The 20,016-nt window shown below is 52.8% G+C and overlaps 9 protein-coding genes across 9 annotated transcripts; 3 read left to right on the top strand and 6 right to left on the bottom strand.

The window, feature by feature from the left end:
* Nucleotides 1-108: 108 nt before the first annotated feature.
* COCMIDRAFT_29270 (uncharacterized protein) lies at nucleotides 109-3,464 on the bottom strand (the record flags this gene model as incomplete). Its single annotated transcript, XM_007693239.1, has 3 exons — nucleotides 109-239; nucleotides 334-2,907; nucleotides 2,987-3,464. The coding sequence occupies 3 exons, from the start codon at nucleotides 3,462-3,464 to the stop codon at nucleotides 109-111; spliced, it is 3,183 nt and encodes a 1,060-aa protein (XP_007691429.1).
* A 1,172-nt stretch (nucleotides 3,465-4,636) lies between these two features.
* On the top strand, nucleotides 4,637-8,360 carry COCMIDRAFT_104563 (uncharacterized protein; the record flags this gene model as incomplete). Its single annotated transcript, XM_007693247.1, has 6 exons — nucleotides 4,637-4,674; nucleotides 4,728-4,800; nucleotides 4,856-4,967; nucleotides 5,022-5,148; nucleotides 5,281-5,368; nucleotides 5,556-8,360. The coding sequence occupies 6 exons, from the start codon at nucleotides 4,637-4,639 to the stop codon at nucleotides 8,358-8,360; spliced, it is 3,243 nt and encodes a 1,080-aa protein (XP_007691437.1).
* Nucleotides 8,361-8,687: 327 nt separating this feature from the next.
* COCMIDRAFT_29267 (uncharacterized protein) lies at nucleotides 8,688-9,467 on the bottom strand (the record flags this gene model as incomplete). The annotated part of the gene is made up of 3 exons (XM_007693238.1): nucleotides 8,688-8,875; nucleotides 8,976-9,357; nucleotides 9,447-9,467. 3 exons carry the CDS (start codon nucleotides 9,465-9,467, stop codon nucleotides 8,688-8,690), a joined length of 591 nt encoding a protein of 196 aa, XP_007691428.1.
* Nucleotides 9,468-9,833: 366 nt separating this feature from the next.
* Nucleotides 9,834-10,436, top strand: COCMIDRAFT_8313 (uncharacterized protein; the record flags this gene model as incomplete). The annotated part of the gene is made up of 1 exon (XM_007693236.1): nucleotides 9,834-10,436. The coding sequence occupies one exon, from the start codon at nucleotides 9,834-9,836 to the stop codon at nucleotides 10,434-10,436; it is 603 nt and encodes a 200-aa protein (XP_007691426.1).
* Nucleotides 10,437-11,185: 749 nt separating this feature from the next.
* COCMIDRAFT_8312 (uncharacterized protein) lies at nucleotides 11,186-12,416 on the bottom strand (the record flags this gene model as incomplete). Its single annotated transcript, XM_007693235.1, has 2 exons — nucleotides 11,186-11,324; nucleotides 11,407-12,416. The coding sequence occupies 2 exons, from the start codon at nucleotides 12,414-12,416 to the stop codon at nucleotides 11,186-11,188; spliced, it is 1,149 nt and encodes a 382-aa protein (XP_007691425.1).
* Nucleotides 12,417-13,698: 1,282 nt separating this feature from the next.
* Nucleotides 13,699-13,908, bottom strand: COCMIDRAFT_104537 (uncharacterized protein; the record flags this gene model as incomplete). The annotated part of the gene is made up of 2 exons (XM_007693246.1): nucleotides 13,699-13,757; nucleotides 13,797-13,908. 2 exons carry the CDS (start codon nucleotides 13,906-13,908, stop codon nucleotides 13,699-13,701), a joined length of 171 nt encoding a protein of 56 aa, XP_007691436.1.
* A 392-nt stretch (nucleotides 13,909-14,300) lies between these two features.
* COCMIDRAFT_104534 (uncharacterized protein) lies at nucleotides 14,301-15,113 on the top strand (the record flags this gene model as incomplete). Its single annotated transcript, XM_007693245.1, has 1 exon — nucleotides 14,301-15,113. The coding sequence occupies one exon, from the start codon at nucleotides 14,301-14,303 to the stop codon at nucleotides 15,111-15,113; it is 813 nt and encodes a 270-aa protein (XP_007691435.1).
* A 1,175-nt stretch (nucleotides 15,114-16,288) lies between these two features.
* Nucleotides 16,289-17,936, bottom strand: COCMIDRAFT_104552 (uncharacterized protein; the record flags this gene model as incomplete). The annotated part of the gene is made up of 4 exons (XM_007693244.1): nucleotides 16,289-16,466; nucleotides 16,547-16,919; nucleotides 16,979-17,672; nucleotides 17,730-17,936. 4 exons carry the CDS (start codon nucleotides 17,934-17,936, stop codon nucleotides 16,289-16,291), a joined length of 1,452 nt encoding a protein of 483 aa, XP_007691434.1.
* A 353-nt stretch (nucleotides 17,937-18,289) lies between these two features.
* Nucleotides 18,290-18,676, bottom strand: COCMIDRAFT_104561 (uncharacterized protein; the record flags this gene model as incomplete). Its single annotated transcript, XM_007693243.1, has 1 exon — nucleotides 18,290-18,676. One exon carries the CDS (start codon nucleotides 18,674-18,676, stop codon nucleotides 18,290-18,292), a length of 387 nt encoding a protein of 128 aa, XP_007691433.1.
* Nucleotides 18,677-20,016: the final 1,340 nt, after the last annotated feature.

The following is a 20,016-nucleotide window of genomic DNA, read 5'->3' as shown; positions in this document are numbered from 1 at the left end:
CCCGGGCACAGAAAACCTAGTGCCAAAAGAAAAGGGGGGGAAGGGAAGGAACAGCCCATTCGATTCTAATAACCAGTAAATCAAGCAAGCATCTCCACAACGTGCAACCTACATAACCGTACAATTCTCCTCCTGCTGCTTCTGATTCGTCCTACTCAACCTCTCCCTATTCTTCTGCGCCTTACTTCCCCCCTTCTTGAGCTCTTCAAGTCGTTCCTGGGCCTTGGGGAATTTGTATGCTAAAAAAAATCGACGAGTCAGTTTTTGAAAAGAAAGAGGCCATTCTAAATGAAACAGAGGCGCAATGATGGGAATGAGAAAAAGAAAACTTACCAGCAGCCCTTCCATACCACCTCTTCGCCTCCTCCAAACTCCTCGAGCAACCAATTCCAACTTCAGTAAAGTAGCCCATGGCGAACAAGGCTTTCGGTAGCGGCGGCTCCGCACACGCTGCTTTGCGGGCCCAGAGATATGCTTCTGTGTCGCTTTGTTCGAGGATGCCAGGGGTACCGGTTAGATACCAGCCCGACAGTGCGAGTTCACTCTGGTGTTCTTCTTGAGCCGCGGCTTTGGTATACCACGCAATACTTGTGCGAGCGTCGATTTGGCATCCCAACATACCGTATTCGTAAGCTTGTCCGAGGCGGAATTGAGAAAATTTGTAACCAAGATCTGCGGCTTGGTGGAAGAGTCGCAGCGCGTAGGCTTCATCGCGGGCAATGCGTTCGGTGCCTGTCGATGCTTCGTAGATAAGGGCTAGCTCATGGAGAGCGTGAGGATTGTCTCGGTCTGCGTGTTCGGCAGCACGCTTGAGCATGTTGATGGCTTCGCCAAAGTTCTTTTGCTGGCCCAAATGTCCCTTGAGGAAGATCATGCCCATCTTGTACATTGCAGGTGTGTCGCCTAGTGCTGCTGCGCGCTGGTACCACTGCACTGCTTTCACCAGATCCCTCTTTGTACCTCCGCCTTCTTCGTGGCCCATCTCACAGCAAACGGCTGTTCGATACGCACTCGCAGCATGTCCGGCCTTTGCAGCGGATTGGTATAGAGTAAATGCTTCTTTTGTGTCCACCTGTAAACCAAGGGTTCCTTGACCGTAGCAGTCGGCAAGATAGAACATGGCATCGGGAGATCCGATGCTGACCAGCTTCTTCACTATCTTATAGCCCTCCTGCATAAACTTTTCGCGATTCTTGTTCTTTGTCCGGTTATCAGCCGTGCCTCCTTCGTCAGCGAGCACACTAGACGCTTCGACAAGCTTCCTCGCTAGCTTCAGGCCTGTAGCGATGTCTGAAGATTCAGACTTCTTCCAAGCATTACGCAATCTGTTCAGTTCGTCATGCGTTACTGGGTGTGGGGCTGCATTTTGCGCGCTGTTGCGCTTTGCGGTCGAGTGCTGACTATCGTAACTTGGGCGTCCTGGCTCGCTATTATACTGACGAACAGGTGGTGGTCTTGATTGCTGAGGCATCGATGACTGGGGTTGTTGTTGTTGCTGTGGTGGTCCTTGTTGCATTAACCCCGGCCGTACAGGCACTGGATGCGCTGGTAATGCGTCTGGGTTCAACGGCGGCTGAGTGGTACCGGGCCTTCTGCCCATCGGATCGCTTGGGTGGCGTCCTGGTGCAGGTGCCGCTGTTCCCGGTCGAGGTATGGCATTACCGGCTGCTGGTGATGAAGCGAAATTCCTTGTGTTCGGTGGCGGCTCTGAATAAGTCGACTCGTCTGAGTAGAGTCTTTGAACTCCTGGCGGATTGCGTCCGTACCTGGGGTCAAAGTTTTGTGGTTGCCCCTGCATAGGGCCCTGGTTGGGCGGACCTCGTGGCATGCCGTCCGTTGTCATCCCCCTAGGCGGCGGTCCCCGACCTCGGGCTCCGTTTGGTAGACCAGTCGGACCTCCAAATCCGGTGTTTGCCCTTGGCACGCCTGGCATAGGAGGGGCATCCGCAGCCATCTGATGTACACCGTTGGCGTATTGGTTGTTGAGTTGCGGCTGCGATCGGCTTCGCGATAGCTGGCCCTGGACGTTGCCATTGGGTCCAGCCCGTGGGTTTGCGGGAGCGTCCGGTGGAGCATAGGCTTGTGTTTGGTTTGCAGGAGCCAAATGACCGTCGATCGAATCACCTCGGCGATGTTTGTTGTTTGTCTCAGGTATGGCATCAAAATCGGGCATGTCGATTGCAGTTCCCATGCTCTTACGGTCTTCCGAACCATAGTAATCATCGTAAAAGTTATCTAGGCCTGAGGGGTCATCGTTTTGCGCTTGTTGTTGTTGTTGTTGCTGCTGTTGTTGCTGTTGCGCTGGCATTTGCGGCATTGGAGGTCTTTGTCCTTGCTGCATCGAAGGCCCATTTGGTCTGGTTCCGCCAGCAGTGGTTGGCCTAGGTGGAACATAGGTCGGCGATGCAGGGCCATTGTAGCCAGACATCGCTCCAGGCTCAGCATACTCTTGTTGGCCGTTGTATCCACCCGCTCCATAGCCACTTTGCGCGTTCTGAGGCATGGTCATAGAACGCTGTGTGTTTGAACCGAAGTTCCGTCTGGAGGGAGACATGGGGTCAGATGTACGGTGCGGCATTGGTCTCCTGTTAGTATCAACATTCATCTGTGGCGGTCGCTGGCCTGGTGGCATCTGATTTCGAGGTTGTCGTTGACCTTGGTCCTCGAAGTGCCCTGAGTCCTGCCGAGGATTAGGTCCTGCTCTCTGTGGCATAGGCTGTCCTCGCCCTGGCGGACCTCTGGGACCCGCATTCCCTCCACTATCATTGATATTCATTTGCGCCATGCTTTGGTCAAGTGTAGGGTTCGCGCTTTGCTGCTTCTGGTTTTTTGGAGGGAATGTTGGAAACGGGTTATCTTGAGGTAGTTTCTTTGGCGCTGGAGGGTTCAGCATGGACCGGTCGAGGCCTGTGTATAACAATTAGCATCTTGTCTGACATGATGACCTGACAATATTTATCAATGGTGCAGAGACAGCGCAACATACCCGGCGGCCTGATCCCACCCCGTCCTGGCTGTTGATTTGGCGGGGGCCCATTTCCTCTTCCCACTGGTCGGTTACGAGGATCTTGTCGCTGCTGAGGGGGTGGTCTTCGACCCTGATTCTGTGGGGGCTGTTGTTGGTAATATGGATCATTGTATGCTTCCTCCTGGTAGTATTGGTCTTGCGGGGGCGGCCGACGGCCTTGGTTTGACGGAGCCTGTCTCGAATGTCCATTCATATCTTGATAGCCACCATGTTGTTGCGCATTCCCCCATGCGCCCTGATCGTAATGGCCATTGTCCCATTGTTCATTCCCACCCTGGTCATAGCCATAATCATAGTACTGCTGGTCGTATTGCTGGTCGTGATAGTTGTCGTAGCCCTGTTGTTGGCGTTGTCTTTGCTGTGGCCTTCCTTGGTCGTAGTGTTGTTGCTGTTGTGGCTGTTGCGGGTAGTTACCGTATTGCTGCTGGTATGCCATACCGACGGTGTTGCGGGGGATAGCGTGAACACGACCCTTTGTATTTTAAAGACTTGGCGAAGAAAGTAGCAACGAGGTGCAAAGGGCGGGGATGCAGAAGTTAAGTGCGCCTGTGCATGCGCGTGTTCAAGGACCGGACCTGGCTCGGCGTGTTTGTCGCGTACGTAGGTTGCTAGCGGGCGTGGGGAATAGGGTGGTAGTGCTGGTCCTTGCAAGGATGGGTCGAAATTAAAGAGGGATGGTACAGGCGCAAGGAACGAGCAAGTCATAAGGGCAGCAGAAGGTCAAGAGGAGAATGAAGGGTGTTGACAGGTAGAGGTTGTGCGACTACAACCCACTCGGAATGGACGCTTATTGGGGGTTTGCGGGTGTGGCTGCGGTCGCGCTCCTCAAACACGGGGGTGAGATCCAATGGCTTGACTCTGGCGTTTCAACCCAAGATGGGCCGTCTGTCCATTGAGCGCCGAAGCAACCTTGCATTGACGAAATAAAGAAGAAAGTGTGACATTGCCAGCACCCGGGGGCGCCTGAAACGCCGCATTAAGCGACTGGGGGGTCGGAGGGGGCAAGCGAATCAAGGCCGTTAATTAGCAGCACCGCCAATTGATTAAATGAGCCCTCATCATTATAACGACAGCGTTATGATTGTTCGTCATCAGCCGAGATGAGTGAGAGGCAGGACACGATTGGTTTCAGCAGCGGGCGATGAGGATAGGAGGGTCAGCGGGGGGAGACAATGTCTGTACGAACCGAGTTGCAGAGCGGGAGGAGATCATACACAGGTTATGCAACTCGACAGACTCGGCCAATTGGCACCACCCAAGCCCTGCCGATCGAAGCCTGGGGGGCTTCGGGAACGCCGTTCGCCGCATCCAACGCTGGCCCCCCGCCCACCAGCCACCATTCACCAGCCACCATCCTCCACCATCCACAGTTCACTAGCCATCAGTCGTCAGCCTCAGTGGCAGTGCAGCACAGGCTTGCAAGGGTAGAGATACACGTGACAGCAGGCGTGGCGCATCCCACTAGCCTCTTTGCACCGTGGCGCCGGCATGGAATGTTGACTTCACCACTTTGGCTGCAGGCTGTGCACGTCTCCGCCGTTAGCCAACACACACCAGACCATCCTTGCCTGTCGAGCACCGAGTAAGCTTGTAAAAGAGACAATAATCATGCCGTCCGCCCGAACATACATCAAAGCCTTCTCAGCGTATGTGACATGCTTCGTTGCTACCTGCAAGCAGCATACTAACTTTTCCAAAGAGGTGCAGTCCTCTGCGTAGGCGGGCCAGCGCTCGTCTGGTATGTCACGCCCACAGAGGAAGAAATCTTCAAGGTACATCCGCTCGGCCACGTGCATGCGCCTGCCAGCCTGCTTACATCATGTGCAGAGGTACAATCCAGAACTTCAGAAGAAGGCACTGGCAGGACGAGAGCAAAGACAGAAGGAATTCGATGCATTCGTCGGCCAGTTGAAAGAGGCTGCAAGGTCGGATAAGCCTAGTACGTGTTCGCTCGCTAACATATAATCCCCGACCAGCCTGCTGACCAAACTAGTCTGGACTGCACAGAAGGAAATGGATGCAAAGAGGTCAGAGGCGGAGCAGCAAGCCCGCAGAGACGAGCGTGACGCCTATGCTGCTGAGAGCAGGAAAAGACAGGCCGAGATCAGGGCAAGCGCAGAGTGATCAAGCAAGCCCATTCGATATGATTCCCTTTTTTTGCCATTGTATTTTTACATGTATCACGATCTGAAGCCGCTTCTTAAATGCGGACTCAAATTATCCACCCTCAGCCCTGGCAGCAAATCAAGGAGTATACGATTGAATTGGCTGACATATGGCCTTTGCTCTCAAAGTTGCCAAGAATTACCTCCGATATCCTCGCATTGGTCTCGCGCCCATGTGATCTGGCGTAAGGCCCGCGCAAAACTCGGGACGCGCATCACAACCCCAACTTAGTTTATCTGCCCCGCCCCAACAGTTGAAGCAGTATCCAATGCCCGGCGATGCGCAAGCCCCCGTGAAGCTCTCGTTGCCTCTCGTATGTCTTCGCTTCAACGTGCGGCACCTTTTACTGATGACATCATAGGAGTTTCAGCAAGACATCTTCAATGAGCTACGCGGGGAAGATGAGCTCGTCCTTCTCGCCCGCGGCCTCGGCCTTTTGCGCATTGTCACAAATCTCCTACACTCGTACGATGCCGCTGGTAATAACCTCATCTTGCTCGTCGGAGCCGACGACCACGAGAATGTGTGGATCGGTGAGGCGCTGGCCGAGCACGCGGCTGTCAGCAATGCGCCCAAATGTCGTGGCCTGAGCCTAGTCAATACCGATCTAATGAGCGTCGGGACACGCGAGAAGATGTATGTACAAGGCGGCATATTCAGTATTACATCGCGCATCCTCATTGTGGATTTCTTGTCCGGCCTGCTCAACCCAGAGACGGTGACTGGTGTCGTGGTTCTCCATGCCGAACGAGTCGTGGCCACATCCCTTGAGGCCTTCATCTTGAGAATATATCGGCAGAAGAACAAGGTTGGCTTCTTGAAAGCCTTCTCGGACACGCCAGAGCCCTTCACCACGGGCTTCTCTCCGCTCACCAATATGATGAAGAACCTATTCTTGACAAAACCAGCGCTATACCCAAGGTTTCATGTCGCCGTTGCAAACTCGCTCGAAGGGCGCAAAAAGGCCGAAGTAATTGAATTAGAGGTGCCCATGACGGAAGCAATGCAGGATATACAGAATGCCGTCTTGGCATGTGTGGAAGCCAGCATCAGCGAGCTCAAGAAGGGCAACCCAGGGTTGGAAGTTGAGGACTGGACAGTGGACAGTGCATTGCATAAGAACTTTGACCAGATCATTCGACGGCAGTTGGATCCTGTTTGGCATCGGACCACTTTCAAGACGCGACAGGTTGTTCGTGACTTGTCCCTATTACGGACCATTCTGCATGCGCTCCTCACCTACGATGCTGTAAACTTCAATAAGTATCTCGATACCGTCTTGGCGGCTTCCCAACCACCACCAGGGTCAACGAAGCAGAACCAGTCCCCCTGGTTGTTTCTAGATGCCGCTGATACCATTTTCACAACGGCCAAGCGGAGGGTGTACACGGGCAAGGTATCCAACGCCGAGCTAGCCAACGCCACAAATGCAGTACCCGAGTCACTGGAACCTGTCTTAGAAGAGTTTCCCAAATGGACGCAGCTAGCTGAAATTTTGCAAGAGATCGAGCAAGATGCATATTTGAATCCCACACCGCAGGATTCGTCTAATGGGTCGATTCTCATCATGTGCGGCGACCAGGGTACAGCAGCGCAGTTACGGGAATATTTACAGACCATGTATGTCAAACCAGAGGGCTCTGGAGATGAAGATGAAGACGAGTATGAGCCATCAGCAAAGTTCATGATGCGACGCAAGCTGCGCAACTACCTGGCCTGGAAACGCGACTTTGGCAAAGTCAGTGCAGCTTTATTCTCAGAGAACCAAAAAGCCATCAATAGTAATACAGACAAGAATGCTCAGAGTGGCGCACGTCCAACTTCTGGCAAGCCTCCGCCTAACAAGCGACGTCGCGTCAGAGGAGGAGCCAACGCAGCAGCTGGTCCTTCAAGGGGTGACACAGGCGCAGTCCGTACAGCTGGAGATCGTGACGCGCACATTGCCAGCCTCATGGCCGAACTTGAGCCCACAGAAGTGGAAGCAGCACAAAAACCGGGGGAAGTTGGTCTTGATCCTTTAGACAACATGGAAAGCTACTACGAACTCTTCGACATGAACTCATTAATCATCATACATCCCTACTCTGGGGACCTAGACGAGCACGTTCTCGACGAAACGAAACCGAGATATGTTATCATGTACGAGCCAGATGCGGCCTTCATCCGGCGCATCGAAGTGTACCGGTCCTCGCATACGGACCGAACTGTCAAAGTATTCTTCATGTACTATGGCGGCAGTGTAGAAGAGCAACGCTACTTGTCGGCTGTTCGTCGCGAAAAAGACGCCTTCACGCGGCTTATCAAAGAGCGCGCAAACATGGCATTTACCCAGAACCCATCTGCCAATCTCGCGCCCGAGGAGTCCTTTTTGCGCACAATCAACACAAGGATAGCAGGAGGAGGCCGGCTCGCCGCCACCGCTGAACCCCCTCGCGTAGTCGTCGACGTACGAGAATTCCGCTCATCACTTCCTTCCCTCCTCCATGGCCGCTCCATGGTCATCGTCCCCTGCATGCTCACAGTCGGCGACTACGTCCTCACCCCGCAAATCTGCGTAGAGCGCAAATCCATCCGCGACCTAATCGCCTCATTCACAAACGGCCGTCTCTTCAACCAAGTCGAATCAATGACCGAACACTACAAACACCCCATGCTCCTCATCGAATTCGACCAAAACAAATCCTTCACCCTCGAACCCTTTACCGATTTCTCCGCCCCCGCCGCCTCAAGCACCAGTTCTGCCTTCTCATCAGCAACAACCCCCGATCTCCAATCTAAACTCGTAATGCTCACCCTCGCTTTCCCCCGCCTCCGCATCATCTGGTCCTCGTCCCCTTATCAAACCGCAGAAATCTTTGCAGAGTTGAAGAAACAGCAAGATGAACCGGATCCCCTGCGCGCCGTCCAGTTGGGTCTCGATCCCCATCTCAGCGGCGATGAGATGCGCAGTTTTAACCAGACGAGTCAGGATATGCTGAGGGCGCTGCCGGGAATTAATGAAAATGCGGTTACGACGCTGATGCTTCAGAGCGAGAATATACTCGAGGTGGCGAATATGAGTGAGCGCGAGATTTGTTGGCTCGTGGGTACGGATGTGGGGAGGAGGGCGCATCGGTTTTTGAATCGGAGTGTGTATGAGGATGTGCAGTTGCAGGTGTTTAGTTAGATTTGGAACATGTGTGGATTTGGTTGGCATGTTAGATTGATTTTGGGCCAATCATCATTCTTTCCATGTATAGACAATTCGAGTCGCGGAGCATGGAGGATATGTCGAATATGAAGAAGAAACTTGAAGAACTGAATAGTCCTCCCGTCACCACAGTCGATTTGATTAGAATAACCACACACTCTCTCTATCTCTCTCTCTCTCTCATCCGCCCGCTCGCAAGAAGCAGCATTTGAGCAGCCCAACCCTCGCTACCGCAAAAACGCCAGAAGCCGCGGAAAGCGCAAAGCAAAGAGTCGAGACAGCATGGCGGATCTCTTCTCTCCTTTAGATATCATCAATATCAATCTCCTTCTTGCCACCACCCTCAGCCTCATCCGAATCACTATCATCACGGTCCTCGTCGAATTCGAAACCGATGCCCTCGTCGCCCTGGTCGCCGTAGGTATCTGTCTCGTTGATCTTTGCGTTCTCGGGGAGTTCGCCGTATGCTTTTAATGAACGGGCTTCGTCGGCTACAACGTATTCATTAGCCAAAAATGACCCTTCACTCCTTCATCTTGTCCTCTTCGAACACGCAAAATGGCCGAGTCAGTGAAGGGTATTCAGACATACCAGAGTACTTCATGATAACATCGCCCTTTTCGTCTTGGTAGTCGCGCAGCGAGAGCAAGATGATGTCGCCCTGGTTGATCCAGACCTTCTTCCTCAGCTTGCCGCGGATATGGGCGAGGCGGCGGGCGCCGTCGAAGCATTGGGCTTCCAGGCGGCCGTTTCCGAGCATCTTTACTACTTGGGCGTATTCTTGGCCCTCCTCTTTGAAGACGAGTTCGCGCTTTTCATTGTCGTTTTCGTTCTTGCCCCTACGTCGGTTTTTACCTCCCTGTTGTGGAATGTGGTTAGCATGTGGGTTGGCGCTGTTTGAGGGCCTTGGTGGGAAATTTAGGAAGTGGTGCTGGCGCTTTGCACTTCGCCATGGGGCGAGGTGAGGCGCTGCCTGAAGGTGAGGCCAGGCAGCATCATAGACGTTGTGTGCGCATGTAGTGGGGAGCCCTTGCCCCTCCAAAGGAATAACAACCAACATACCTTTCCCTTGTTCTTCGGCATACTGGCGGTTGTCGAAGCTTGTTTGTGTGTTGATTGTAAGTGGAGATTGGGAGTCGGGGGACTCGAGAAAGCAGGGCGCAAGTTCTTATGTAGTGGCGGGACCCGTTGTTTGCACCACACACAGCCCGCTTCGCCTTCGTGTGGATTCCGACACAGTCACTGTGGGATGCCTGCCCTGGACATTTGGCGCTAAACGCCCTGCGCTTGCCCGTATCGAGCCTAGCGTTGGGCGCTCACCCGAGCAGCCAACCCATCTTCCTTGTGACCGTTTTTTTGTGTTCTACTACTTACAAACGTCACTGTGCATATTTCGTCGAACGTGACGGATAGAACGAGGAAGAAAGAGAGAGAAAAAAAGAGAGAGTCATGAGGAGCGCCTTCTCAATCCTCGCTAAGAACAAGCCCAAGACGTTCATAGTAAGCTATGCGCCAGAATACAAAAACTTCATCCTCAACCACGTCGTAAGCGACGCTTCACATCCCCTCCACGAGACGCAGAAGCGCAGACAGGCAGAGCGCAAGAAACAAGGACTCTGGTGGCATGCAACCACAGGTGCCAATCTGAGCAAGTCGAGCTGCGTACGAGCATGGGCAAGACGCCGTCTACGCAATGCCATCAAAGACGAATTGAAAGAGCGAGGATACGACGACCATGGCATGTTCGTCAATGCCAAAGCTATTCAAGATAGACCCGATCTCACAGGCTTGCTGAAAGCGGGCAAGAAGTTAGACCTGACGGGCAGCCTGAGACTGCACGTTCAGGAGCCCTTGATTACTGCTAAATATGCAGAGGTGCGCGCGGAGACGGGACATGTCATCGAGGCCGTGGTGCAGGCTATGAAGAATGAATCGGGTGAGCCTGGCTCTTCGAGGCCGACGAGGAAGCGGCCGGATTGGAATCCACCTTCTGGCCAACGACCTCTTTCACCTAGGATGCGAGGACAAAATTTGAAACATCATATTGGGTGATACACGACTACCTTTGCATTTGCATACTTTATATGCCTTATTTCAAAAAGTCATGCTTGCTCTTGATACCCGGAAGGACATACTGGAACAGAATGTATCGCTACTTTTGGTGTTTGCACTTCGTCGACTGTGCAAGAGAAGATACAGTAGTCACGATACAGTCATTGTCAAATCAGGGCTTATTTGCTTGACTATTACTATTACTATCTTCTCTATCGATATCGAAAAGGCCAGGATACCAAGGTCAAAAGACGTCTGTACCATCTCTTCTTTGCCTTGATTTCTTCAACTGGTCAGTCGAAAAATTACCGTCATGATGCGACTTTACATCCCAGCGCGTAGCTACGGAGTCAAGATTACCATCCCTTGGCACCCATGGTCCCTTCCCGCACCCAAACCTTGCCAGGCGTAGTCATCTACGCTTCCATACGATCCAAGTATCCGCTTGTAGATCGAAAGCATCATCAAAAGAGATGACAGGGTTAGGGGCTCTACGTAACCCCCATCCAATACGAGGAGGTGCTTTCCCGGACCCGTGTGGCATCATACGATGTCTGTCCATCATGGGTTCACATCAGGCAATCAGTGTTGCCAGACACACGTAAGGTTTAGCAGGGGATTTGAAAGCGCACATGGCTCCCATGCCATTCACCTCTCCTAACAAGAGATTTGTTTTTGCTCTTCTTCTTTGGGAAAAAATTCCAACAAAACGCAGAAATGCTTGGCGTTTCTCGCAACTTTGATCCACTTCATCCAATCGACGCGGCCATGAAGGCGTAGGCCAAGGCAGCGCCAGTTATGCCTATCATGGCCGAAGACAAGGCATGAGAAGATGAGCCTGCAGAGGGTAGCGGCGCACCTTCTAATAACATATTTGACGGTCTTGCACTGTTTTGTAACATTAGCTTTTATGCACACGTCTGCACCACGCTAGGACGGAAAAGAAAATAAGGGGAAAGGAGAAACTCACACGACGTCGGACATGTCGAAAAAGGCATATTTGCACCTTTCGCCATCCTGGAGGTTGTCATTGGTAAGCACGCTTGCTTCGTTTGGAAAATCCATGATGGGGACTGCAGGGTAAAAAGTTTTGTCTTTGATAATGTATTGCGACAGGGCGTAGAGGGCATAGTTTTCGGCATTGTTCGCAGCGTCGTACGGCATCTGGGTGGACAGAGTGGCGAGCAGCTTTGCACGTGTGGCGCCGTATGCGTACTTTAGGGTTTGACGGTCTGTTGGGCCATCGCCTTGTTCGTTGAGCACACCAGCAAGCACAGACGTATTCATTGAACCTTCAGAAGAAGTTACAATCCATTCGGTGGTCGAGTTTGGAGGTGCGGGAGTGGGCCGTTGGACGACTGCTGTGCCGATGTCGGAGAAATGCATCACCATGCGTGCCCACAAAGAAGCGCGGTTGTAGTATTCCATCAGGCGGTCCTTTTGGATTTGGTCCTCGGCCTTTCTGTTTATTCGCGCCTCGAGGGGATCCATCTTAAAGTAGTCGGAGCAGAAGACAACGTGCGGTTCATTGCCGATATTGTAGGCGGCGTGGCTACCTTCGCGTCTGTTGCCTCTGTCGCAAAGGTTCATGGGGTCGTCGCATCGTATGTGGATGTCAGCATTGATGGCGCCGTCCTCTCCGTCGAGTACTCCGTAGTTTGCTGCTCGCTGCAGATTTTTGGCAATCATGTCGGTGTAGTTTCCAGCTATCGAGGGACCGAAAAACTCTCGTCCTGGCTGTGAGGTGGGGTCAAAGGGCGTAGCAGCGGCAAACAGGGCTACCATCTCGGAGAAGCCATCGCGGATATCGTCAATCTCGGACAGGTCACAGCCCTCGCCGCCTGTCAAGGCGGTCGCGAAGGTCGGGCGGACACGCGTCTTCTGGTCGCCAATAACTCCATCTGGGGATGCGTAGGCGCGTGTGATGATGAGGCTGAGGAGTACGGGATGGAGACTGTAGAGCGAGGCGAGTGTGAGCATGTCGCCCAAGGCGTGGGCAGCGATGCGGTCGATCGGTATTTCCGTAGGATGTTATGGCGTTGTATGAGCATGGAAGTTTTGCCGATCTTTGGCTTCTAGAGCGAGCGAGTATTACGACAGCAGCGACAGCGTCGTTCGTAAAAGCGGGAGCTCGGCCTAAGGGTGAAGTAGGCGAACCCAGGGTACCGCGGACACTATGACAGTTCGTGGGAAAATGCTCATGCGTGAGAAGGGGTGGCTACGGCTGCTATGCAGGGTTGGTCTCCAGTTTTATCGCGGTCCTAGGACGTGCCGCGACGGCAGAGTGCTGTGACACGAGGATCTGAGACGGTAGCGTTGAGGAGCCAAGATGTTGGGCGACTGGTACTGTAGGTAGGTATTATGGGTGTCGGGAGTCCCAGATCGGTTCACGTAGAAGAGGTTGAATGTGAGCTGCAGAATGAAACCAGAACATGGCCAAGAGAGGTTGCGAGCCACGGAAATGGGAGGGGGGGAATGGTGCACATGCGCACGGCAGTGGTTTTGTGCTGAAGTTGTGTCGCAGGCCGCTTGAAGCAGCAGGGATCGTTCGCGTATGAAACGCGACATCAGAATGCCAAGGGCCAGTCATGGGCGCATTCGCTGGAACCGCAGCACTGCGTACAGCTGGCATTCTCCCAATACCCAGGGCGATATATGGAGTTGCCATCGTGTTGGATGGAAGTACGATGCCAGGTATGTGTCATCGCGGGCTTAGTATTACCGGCATGGGCCGAAAGTTTGTCCCTAGTTTGACGAGCGAATTACTCCATTTGTGTTGCTGGTTATTAAATTACATACAATATGTACATGGTTGGTGGTCGATCAATCCCGGGTGGACGCACAGTGAAGATGCAGATGAAAATGGTAAATATACAAGTACATAGTATGTATGTATGGTGATGGTGTGTGGTGACAGCATACACTCTTGCCCTGGCTGGTCTACTGACCATGCTTCAGTAAGCCGCTCTGATCTGCTGTGCCGCAACTACAGATATACATCTGTACATCACTCTTGTAATTGGGCCAACAGAGTCGTTAATCTCCCCCAAACACATGACCACAGTGCAGACATACCAACGTGCAGTATCTCTGCGTAAGCCAAGCCAACTCCGATGACTCTTCATTCGGAGCAGCCCATCATGTTCACCGACAAAGCGCCATACAAGAGGTCAATTCGTAGTGGCACGGGAGCGGTCGGGCATGTAGTGGGGAAAGGGTGTTCGGGTGTTCAGAGATGTCACCCCACTTCTGCAGACAGCCGTCATCTGCAAGCTGCCGGCCCAATCAATTCACTATCGCTGAGCGCGAGGCGAGCCGTTACTCGAGGTGTGACGCCGTCGTGGTGGATGTGCTAATGACTATTACTCGCCATGGGCGACTTGGTAGTATGCAAGCGGTCGGTGGGCGTGAAGATCCGAGGAGCGACAAAGATGCCAATCACCCCCGCAGAACCGCATCTCGTAGAAACCATCTGATCTACTTTGAGATCGACCCGTCGAGATCTTGAACATAGAAAGACTCCCCCGACTCTCCCTACCCGCCGGCCACGACATCCGTCGCCATAGGCTCTCCTCGACCCAGACCGGAACAGACTATCCCCCACAAACACACCCACGCTAAGCCCTACCCTACCCTTCCCTCCTCACATTCCCATCTTTCCCTCGACGTTGATGCTGGGCGTACGCCTCTCAGACCCCGTATAGATCCAGTGAGTCCTGATTCGCCTGCACTGCCTTGCCCACACTCGTTCGCAAGGCCAGAAAGATGCCCTTTGCCCCTCTGCCCGCCCAATCAAGACCCGTCTTTGCCTGAGGCTGACGCCTGCGCCACAGCCAACCCCGCAAGTCGTCGCACCCCCAAACAATGTTTTTGGCCGCCCTCCGCCAGCGCGACCGCGATGTAACGCCCACGCTGAACGACTGGGTGCAGCAACCCGATCTCTCTGCCCGCCTGGTCCACATCGGCTCGCAATACCTGCACGGCATCCAGGACCCGGCGGCGGTTGACAGCCTGGTGCGAGAACACGGGTCCATCAAGAGCGTCGAGTCCATGGCGCCGGCTCTGATCCACCAGTCCAATGCCTCGACTCATAGTCCCCCGTCCCTGCACTCGTGCTGCACAGAAGCCACCCCTACCGAGACGAGCGTTTGTACGGGCCTCGCCGGCCACCTGGCTGGGTACCCGCTGCTCGAAGAGGGACATGAGGGCGTCCTGGAAATGCCACAGGGCATTACCCGCGCGCCCGTGTTCGAATGTGCGTTTTGGTTCCTTGACTGCGAGTATATCTTGCGCAACCAGGAAGAGTGGGAACGACACTGCCTATCACATTTCCGCGGCGAGGAACCCCCTTTGAAAGTGCAGTGTCCACTTTGTGACTGGACGGCCCACGCATGCGAGGGTGGAGGCCATGCCGCTTGGGCTGCACGCATGCATCATGTTGCTTCTGCTCATGTCATGTATGGGCAGACGCTGCGGACGAGTCGACCGGATTTTGCACTCTTCGAGTATCTATGGCAGCGACGACTGATTGATGCGGAGGATCTGAAGGAACTTAAGGCGGGTAATCACAACTTGACTCGTCCGCCGGGCAATTTTGTCGAGATGGGCGGTGCAAGGCGGGAAAGAGGAGGGCGACCGCACCGGACGCAGCATGTCAGGATGACGAGACAGTCATGACGTTTACCCCCCTCTCTTCTTCATGCCGTCTTTGTTCTTCAGTTCTTTGCTCCTGCTCTTTTCTCTCGCGATTTCGGCGCGCGCACATCTTTCCCGTTCCTATTGTCCACAGACTGGCACACCAAGGACACACACAAAAAGCATAGCCTCGGTGTTATTCTGGCGTTTTTTTTTCAGTCGTTTAGGGTTCCTGCAGGATATCTCTTCTCGTTTCGTCTCTCGTATTTCTGGCTTCAAGTTGCTGCCTGGAGAGACCCCCCCTCCCCCTCTTATCCATAATTTTTTCTGTACGACTGACCACCTCATCAAGTCGGTCTAATCCATCCCTTCTCCATATAAGCAAATGGAAACAGTATTGCACATCGCATTCAAATTCGATGATTTGTAAAAAAAAATCTAAAACAGGAAAAAAGAGAGGTATTTAATATCCCAAGGGAGTCAACTCTTATATCCCTCTCTCTCACTCGTCCTCTTCCCGCCTCCCCTTTTTTTCAGCCTCAACATCCGATTCGCTAACCCTCGCCAATTATGTATGACACATTTTCCCCGCGTCTAGCCCCCTTCCTCGTTTGGGAAAGAAAAAATAGTTGCAATAACGTGGTTGCCTAGAATGACTCGCTAATGATGATTTTTGGGGGGGGGGGGGTGCGGCTGCGTCACGTTACGTACATAGCCGCGTTTTTTTTGTTGCCAAGACAAACGGGTGTTCGCCTCTTCTATGCATGCACCTATGTGTGTATTGGCGAATTGGGATTAGTGGGGGGTTATGTCATACTTCTTCTTCTTCTTCCTCTCGTTGATGTTGGACGGACGACACATGCGTTTGTTGGGAAATTGTGTGTGTGTGTATGTGTGTGTGTGTGGAATCATTTTTTAATTGATTGCATTGATATGTGATGTTTGGAGTAGTCTATATTGTAGTTCTGGTGATAATATGTATCGTCTTCACACCCATATCCTCTCGAGTGAAAGAAGTTCAGGGCACGTCTGGACTCCACTCGAAACACTATGAACCAATACATCCAAAAAAAACAATAAACAATAGTATTCATTCCTCATTATCTCATCTAGGCAGTCCATAAAAGATACTCTAGCAATCGTGCCAATGAAGTCTAATATTTCTGTGCACTGTAGCCAATTCAGGTACTTCAAATATCCCATTTCTCCTTTGTGTTTTAGTAGACATAAAAGTTCTGAGCATCGCTGTCCTCCTCGCGAATCTGCTTGTTCTTGCGGAGAAACAGGATCTTGGCGACCCAGGCGAGGACGGCAGTCATGACGGAGAAGGCAGCGGAAGAGCTGAGTGCAATGATGTATCTGGGCTCGTCGGACTTGGGCCAGAGGTAAGGGGTCCTGTGTTGGTCATGTTAGCTTGGCTGTCTTTTTTGTTTCTGCAAATTTTTGCCTGAAAGAGGGGGGGAAAGGAAGCGTACCAGATAAACGAAGCGTTCATGACAGTCGTCACGATACCGATTGCGACGGCCTTCTTCTCGGGCGTCTGACCACAGGTGGATCCGCACCAACCGAGAATGAGCGAGTTGACGCCGTAGGTACCGATGGTGAAGATGACCATAGCGACGTAGCGACCTGCAACACCGATTTCAGCGCAGGCGAGTCCGAAACCGAAAGTGGCGACTGCTTTGGAGATGGTGATGTGCCAGGTTCGCTCGTTGAACTTGCCCGAAGACCACGACACGGCGATTGTAACGGCGCCGGCGATGAGGTAGGGAGGGCAGGTCAGGACAAGGGTGATGGTCTGGTTGAAGCCGAGGGTCTTGACAACGGTGGGGAAGAAGTTCTTGAAACCTATTGTCAAAGTTAGCAAATAGTCCTGATCAGGTATTCAAAAGTGATGTTTAGCGTACCATTAGCAGCCAAATGCATATGTGCCATACCGGCAAAGATCCAGACCATGGGGTCCTTTCCAGCCTGGCGGAAACCAGCCCACACAGATGTCTCGCCCTGGTTTCCAACAGTGTCGAGGGCCATGCGGTTAGTGGCGAGATCGCGCTCTTCTTGAGTCAACCACCAGGTGTTGTGAGGGAAATCGGGAAGCAAAAAGTAACCGGCAATCGCAATGACAAAAGTGACGGCTCCCTGAAGGATAAACAGCCACTTCCAGCCACTGATTCCTCCAACATCGCTGAGGCCATGGAAAATACCTGCGGCAATCAGGCCAGCGAAGGCGGTGGCGAGAATGTTACCAGTGTACAGGATGGCAATACGGGTTGCGACCTCCTTACGGGTGTAGAACGAGGAGAGCAGATAGACAGCACCGGGGTAGTACGGGGATTCTGTGATACCTAGGAAGAAGCGAGTGAGGAGGAGACCGGTAAAGTCCTTGGACAGCGCAGTAAGGGCAGAGACGACGGCCCACAGAGCCATACAAACTCCCATGTATCGTGACGGGCGAACTCGGTTGAGCAGCATGTTGCTGGGAATCTGACCAAGCAGGTATCCGACAAAGAGGATGCTCACGCACGTTTGATACTGCGCGCTGCTGAGGTTGAGGTCCTCCTCTAAGTCATCGAGACGTGCCAGTGCAATAGCATTACGATCCTGTTGCTGTGTTAGTGATTCTGTTATTTTCAAGATGAGGTGGCTGGGAGAACATACCAGGTAGTTGAGCCAGTACATGGACCACAGCATGGGCATAATCCATTTGTCAAGCTTCCTGACGAGCGCAATTTCTCGCGGATCCGTCTTCTCGTGAGCTCCTGAATAATCGATCTTGCTGACTTGAGGAATGGGCTTTATGGGCTCATCATCATGAGTTTGAGCCCGCTCCATCATGACGGCGTGGTCCTTCTTGGTGTCCAACATGGTGATGATTTTGTATCAATATTCCAGTCAAATCACTGTTCGACAGTTATACAGACGTGGAAGTAATGTGGGAGACAAAGAGATGAACAAAGTACTGTTAGATCCCCAGAGACCGAGCTGGATGATCTGGAGAAGAAAGAAACCCAGGGACGTGGGCTTTGTCTCTTATATTCACAGCCCACGTTTCAGTGTGGGGTGAAGACCTCCATTTTTTTGCCCCAGATGATCCCCAGTTGCTCCTCTTCCGAAAACACACGAACTTTTCAAGGTACCTCCGCGCGTGCATGCCTTCCAAGCCATCTCAGGGCACTTCTCCCGGCCGCCTTGGAACAAGTTTGGAGCTGCCGGTGTGGCTAAAACGGGGAATGCGGGGTTTCCAAACACAATTGCCCAGCGCTCAGACCGAAGTGATTGGGTACAAACCCCGATTCTGAATCGCAAACATGCGAGCTGTGGAGGGCCCTGAGGGCGGACTGCCTTAGAAGCTGGGCATCACTCGTCACCTTTCCGCATTTTGATAGCTTAGGCCGGGGTAACGGACAGCGCCCAGTTGTCGGAGGTCTCGTATCCGACGCAACTGCAGTGTCGGTATTCAAATAGTGTGAAAGCCACTTATTGTAGGCGACACTGATGGTAACAAATAGGCGGCTTGGTGCCTTTGACGCCGAGTCCCCTCTTGAAAGTGCAAAGACTGCAAAGAAGTCTTTTCCAAAGACAAGACTCTCTCTCTCAGTCAGCATGCACTGCTGGCGTCGGCGGCAAGGAAAACTTACGCACATACCATCCCCGGAGGGTAATCCGTATGACGCCCGGGAGCTTAACGGCTGGGGTTCTTGATCGAAAACGTTTCTTAGCCAGTCCTTGTGACCGATTCCGGTCAAAAGCCCAGACAGAACCCTGGGCTTCGGCGGCCTTGTCGGAGAGACAAGTAGTTTGGCAAGTTCACGAAGGCTTGGTGTTTCGCGATACTGGCTGACCTGGTGGCAGGGAAACCAACTCAGTGTTCCACTAACGTCTAGGCCAAGCGAGCCCAGATCAACCCCAAGATCCCAAGATCTTGGGCTAGTGGCATTGCGGGGAATTTGGGGCCAATGGTGGAGCTTGTTGCATAAGTGGAGAGCTAATTGTCTTGTGATGCATGGGTTCTCAGCCGCGCTGCAGCTGTGTTCGCGTGTCTGGAGAACAAGTGGTCGAATTGGGAGGGGTAGTGTGACTTCGTCTCGAGCGCGGCCAAGGAGCGTGGCTTCAACTTTTCTTCCACCCTACTGCGGATCCAATCATGTCGCGGCCAAGCGAGTCCGGAGAGAAATTCTCGTCTTGGCCAACACGCATCGTGCCAAAGGTTGTTGTCTTTCTCCACGGGATAATCCGGGTCCAGGTCGCGGTAGGTAGTCGTGATGGCAAGCCATGCCATATACAACACCGGAAGCTAGCAAGAGCCCAATGCGTCGATAGGTATGCAGCGGTGCGATATCCGCTCTCGGATTATGGACGTGGATGACGTGAGTAATACGCGCAGTACTAGAAAAATCCTCGGGTTTCTATCTGGCCATACTACGGTAATCACGGCCGTGAGTATAATAAAGTGGACGGCGCGGTTATGACGGCGGGTGTGACGGTGACAGCGACGATCTATCTCCCAACAAAAGCTGAAATCGCACGTTGGGACCCCATGGGGTTGTGGAGTAAACCGGTTTACCAAATCCCTGGATGTAACGATGTGTCGCTGATCCTTTGTCCTACCCGACGGTCGGGTCAAGCTAGGGAGCACGGTGATACCCACCAACGAAGACCTTTTTTTTTTGCGTCAGCATGTCAATGTACATTGGGGCGCGATGCCAGGCCTCGTTAAAAAAGTGGGAATCGCTTTAATATAAGCTCGGCCATATAGTGTTCGGCCACATATAGTGATCGGCCACCTTGGCCGCCCACCACAACGCGTGACTCTCGTCCATATTCTCAACACCGCAGATCCAAAATAGATCCCCATAAGCTAGCTATACAATCTACTATTAGAGATTTAAATTCTAGTATTTTTACTAGCTAGCGTAAGGCTGCTTAGGCCTATAGTGTTCCGCGA

Source organism: Bipolaris oryzae (assembly GCF_000523455.1).
Source record: "Bipolaris oryzae ATCC 44560 unplaced genomic scaffold scaffold_157, whole genome shotgun sequence".
NCBI lineage: Eukaryota > Fungi > Ascomycota > Dothideomycetes > Pleosporales > Pleosporaceae > Bipolaris > Bipolaris oryzae.
Note: the sequence above shows the minus strand (reverse complement) of the source record. Positions and strands in the feature narration are given on the sequence as shown.